The sequence below is a fragment of the Montipora foliosa genome, chromosome 2, assembly GCF_036669935.1.
Source record: "Montipora foliosa isolate CH-2021 chromosome 2, ASM3666993v2, whole genome shotgun sequence".
NCBI lineage: Eukaryota > Metazoa > Cnidaria > Anthozoa > Scleractinia > Acroporidae > Montipora > Montipora foliosa.
Genome location: NC_090870.1, coordinates 60,811,134 through 60,816,133, shown reverse-complemented (window position 1 = coordinate 60,816,133; position 5,000 = coordinate 60,811,134). Strand labels below are relative to the sequence as shown.

General features: G+C 39.6%; 1 protein-coding gene across 1 annotated transcript in view; it reads left to right on the top strand.

Annotated features, from left to right (window-relative positions):
- Window positions 1–5,000, top strand: part of LOC137984411 (doublesex- and mab-3-related transcription factor A2-like) — a 350,662-nt gene that overhangs the window by 319,006 nt on the left and 26,656 nt on the right. The window contains exon 3 of the mRNA XM_068831591.1: window positions 4,152–4,215. Coding sequence (XP_068687692.1) covers window positions 4,152–4,215 — 64 coding nt within the window. The remainder of the gene's footprint in view (window positions 1–4,151; window positions 4,216–5,000) is intronic.

Below are 5,000 nucleotides of genomic sequence, written 5' to 3'. Positions count from 1 at the left end.
CATGCAATTCCTTTATTTCTTGAAGCTAACGTTCTTCCCATAACGTTTCTATATCATGAGTGTGTATCCAGTTTAATGTACGATATTAATAGTAACAATGCACCAATTAACATTTATATTTATTTAAGAAAACATCCAGCATTCACTCGTATAATACACGACCATCCACTTCTGGGAACCTTTATGTCCAAAATTCAGGACTGGAGATGCAAAAGTGTTCTTTCTCTCGACTTGGGGCAAGGCTGTGGAATGAGATACCATGTCATATGAGGGATTTGCAAAAAAAGACAAAGTTAAAAACTGGATGGAGAAAGCTCTACATGGTGCGTTTGTCCAACAAATATCAGATGAGGCTGGAGAGGAGTCTTTTAGATGGCTCAGGAATGGATTCTTAAAAAAGGAGACAGAAGGTTTGATTCTTGCTGCTCAGGAACAAGCTTTAAGAACAAACTCGATCAAGTACAGCATAGATAAGACCTCAGAGACACCACTTTGTAGATTGTGTGGAGATGCCACTGAAACAGTACGGCACATTGTCAGTGGATGCAAGAAGCTTGCCCAGAGAGAGTATAGGAAGCGCCACGACAAGGTGGCCCTGCAGGTACACTGGGAGATGTGCAGGAAGTATCGGATAGAGTGTAATGACAAGTGGTATGACCATCAACCCTTGCCAACCGCAGAAAATGGAGAAGTAAGGATTACCTGGGACATGACTATCTACACAGACAAAGTGCAGAAACATAATCGGCCAGATATTATTCTAGTACATAAAGACACACAGAAATGGACACTTATTGACATAGCTGTGCCAGCGGACCAGAACATCACCAGAACTGAAGAGGAGGTTGAAAAGTACCAGGAACTAGCATTTGAAATCAGGCATTCATTAACAAAGCACTTCTTAAACCTCTACGTTTTGACACTTGGGATGTGGTAAGGATGGGATCTACTGCGTAAGAGAAAGCTCTGCTTTTATGTGGGAGGAGAAGATCCTGCCAGGGGTGGGAAGGATTATCTACAACACTACTCCATAGCCACAAATCCGTACCTTTTACAATCTGTTTGATAGATGTTACTTATTGAATGTACCCAAATCTCAATGCCCTTTTCTGTAGCCTATCAGGTTGACTCAAACACTTACTATAAGCAGCCACACCCCAAACTCGGATGCAGTAAGTAAAGAGTGACATAATATAACCATTAATTGAGGTTGAAAAAACAAAATTATTCTTGCAAACTCTGAGGATATGCATACACTTAAGAGCTCTTCTCATCATTTCATCAAAATGCTTACCCCAGTTGGTAGGAGTCTCCTGAAGTCAGTCCAAGAAGCTTCAGATACGACACACATTGAATATCGAAAATTTCATCAGGATGGGACACGGTTGTTCTTCCTTTTATGACATATTCCTTGGTTTTACTCAAATTAAGTTTCATTAAACTCTTCAAAGCCCAGACTTCAATATTTTCTACCTCCCTAGAGTCATAGTCATTGACATTAGGCCCAATAGGTATGCACGTAATGTCACCTGCATATTTAGTCATCAAGATGTTTTGGGAAGTGGGACTTAATCATTAACCATGATAGTAACAAGTAAAAGCCCTAGACCAGAGCCATGGGGCACACCACGATTGACAGGCATGAATGGAGCTGTGATGTTATCAATGCATGGCATCTGGCAGGATGCGGCGATGCGGATCCGCATAATTCCCTAAAATTCTCATCCTCCGCATAATTGCAATATTTTCCGCATTAACAGAAGAAATGCCTGATATTAGTGATAAAGCAGCTGCATACCATCCTCACAAACGTAAAAGGCAAAGAGGTTGACTGTTTTGAAACACTTATTTTTCTGAACCCTGAAGATCGATTGAATTCGTTCGCAAGATGAAAGATCACAAGCAGTTTCGACACATTTTTCGGCAATGAGCCTGAACACTAGAACTTGTGTTATAAATTACAAATACCCTGGGGTCGAAATTTTAAAAAATATCCAGTCGCAATTTTGCGACAAGATATGTGAAAATTTAGGTGCAAGTTATTGTCGCAAATGAAATTGTATATTGTAATCGTAGGGAAAGTAGGAGCCCGCAATACATGTGTGTTAAAAAAACGCTGAAAACGGTCAATGATCGAGGGAAGGGGATTGTGGTTCAGCCATATTACAATTCTGCTCCATATCTCCAAATTGAAACAAAACAATTGTTTGTCACTTTATTTATTTTAGCAAAAGTTGCGGCAAAATGCCAACTGCTAACCCTTTTATTTCAACGGTGAAAGCTGGTCGCAAATTGGCAAAGGGAAAAAATTCAGTCACGAATGTGACTGTATAGACCCTATGCAAAAATGGCTGCCGTTAAATTATTCTTTTGTTCATATTCAAAATAGCCCAACTAACCTCGTTCGGGATAACAAATTCTGTAGAATTTTTGTTTCAAAAACGAGGTTAGTTGGGCTGTTTTGAATATGAACAAAAGAATAATTTAAAGGCAGCCATTTGTGCATAGGGTCTGTTGGTTGCAATTTCAATTCCTGATTTACTATAAGCATGTAAATACATTGGACGTGCCTAATTATTAGTTTTATGAATTGTTTAAATTTCCAGATAATCCGGTGTGATTTCCGCGTAATCAACGAATGTTTACGCATAATATGGCCAAATATTTCCGCGTAATCTTTAATTTTTTTGCGCATCCTTTCAGAAGCCCAGTCAGTGCATATCCTTTCTTTCCTTATTTTGTTCAGTGAAGGCTGGATGGTCAAAACCTATATTAGCAAGGGTCACTTTTAAAGAGCAAACCGGAGGGAATGTCTCTAAATAAGCTGAAGAAGAATGTGTTTGTAGGTTATATCTGCAAAATATTTTTCTGGGTTTGTGGTTGTGTCTGCGAATTGAAATTCTTCAGAGCTCAAACATTTCACTAAAGCATTGTCTTAATTGGTCATGACCAATGCTTGATCACATCATGCCTTTTAAATTATCACTTAAGGGTATTTACGTTCTTAAATTCCAACAATTTTCCTTACATCTAATAGTTATTAGTCAAGAACTACGCCATTAAACTAGGATTGGGTGACATGCGTCCTGCATACTGCTGAAAGTGAAAATTATGTCAAAACCAATCTTCTGTGAGGGAGAAAAAGAGGTGGCTTCTTGCAATATTGTTTTTTTCCTAGTATTCCCCAGTCACCATTGACGCAAAAATTTAATACCTTACCTATCCATTTATGTGGTTCAAACTTGCAAATGATTGGGAAAATGAAGGAATTAATCTTTTTCAATATTGACTAGGTGAAACTCGGAAAAGTTGCGAGTTTTCAGACAGCAGTCAAACCTATGATCTTCTGTTTCCTAGTTTGGATTTCCTATCTCTGAGTTAACCCATTGACTCCTGAACTCCCCCCTCACACCCTCATCCCCCCCCCCCACCCCCCCGCCTCCAGAGGTTGCTAATCCTCTCTCAGAACTCTGCACTGTTGAAAACATTTCTTTGACTATCACAGGGATTAAATAAATGTTGCTGACTGGGTTAGATCATTGTTCCTCTAACAAATGAGCTACAAAGTCAGACACAGATTGTTTGAACTTGAAACTCAGTCGTTCGAGCAATGGTGATGTAATCCCGAGTTTATGGGTTGAATTCCCACCTTGGTCAGAGTTTTTTGCTGATCTTGTGTAGGCCCATTTCTGTTACTAGTGCTAACACTCCAACTATTTGGCAAAGGAGTCCGGAGAGCCCCCACCCTGCAAAACCTGGAGGCAACACTGCACTGAGATGAATTACATGGGAATAAATATAACACTTAGAATCACACTGTAAAAGATATCAAATTCACAATTGTTTATTTATTTTACCCTAGAGGGACTCGCATATGAAAAGGGTGGGGATGCTTTGGTCTCGCTTAGGGTGTTCTGGGCCAAACGCCATCTTGATTAGCTGTGAGTCTCATTTAGGGTTGCACAGTCAAGAAGAAATATACAAATACATATTTATTTTGTTTTGATATGGTCTCTTTTAGGGGTTTAAAAACCCTGGGCCACACCCAGATTGGTCTCCAAGCATCCCTTCCCCTTTCATAAGTGAGTGCCCTCAACTGCAATCCCACCACTGCTATCCAAGCCAACAATTTCTTATGCTGCTGCTTTCAGAGTCAAGTGCCCACCAATAAAGACGCTCCTGAACCAGCACAAATGGACGATGTTGATGCTACTGGTGAGGAACTCTACAGCCTAATGTCACCCAACCCCTTTATTAAGAGTCCCACTTATGGAATTGACAAATAGATCGCAATAAGTGAAAAGAATATGCTTTAAAAGAAAAATGGAAAATCACAAGAATTGTACAAATTATAAACTAGGAGTATTAGGAGATTAATGCAGTGTGTTTAACATGTCTTTTAGCCACTGGGGAAGTGCAAAAGTGTTAAAGTATTCTCTTGTGGTCCATGGATAGGACCTCTATAGCCTTCACTTATCTTGCTTTATAATTCTTAAGCAAAAGAACATACGTTCTCACTAGAACAGTAAGTGCGTCAGTCTGGGGAATTTCAGAGGCCTGCTGTATTTGCGTTTTGAAGAAGAAAACTGAGTAGAAACTTAGATTAATATCAAATGTTAATTGTGATAGGTCAAGTGAATGATATTTGCGAAAACAAAATATAAATACATTCCTCCTAGTACATCCCCCTCCCCGGTAGGGGTACTCCTTTATATTGGCTAAATAGGTATGTGCGGGTACGGTTTTTTAGCCGCTTTGGTCTGAAAGAGGGTATGGTTTGTGCACTAATCAAGCCTTGAATTGGGTATGTTTCTTTATCATTAGGCGATAAGACTATCAACAAAAGCCCTTTTCAGGTCTGAAATAGGGTATTGATTTTACGAGTCAGGCCAGAAATAGGGTATCAAGTTTTTAGTTAGGTCTGAAATAGGGTGGGGAAAATTGCAGATGCTAGTCTGAAAGTAGGGTAAGGGTTTCAGGAAGTGGCTGCACACCCACAC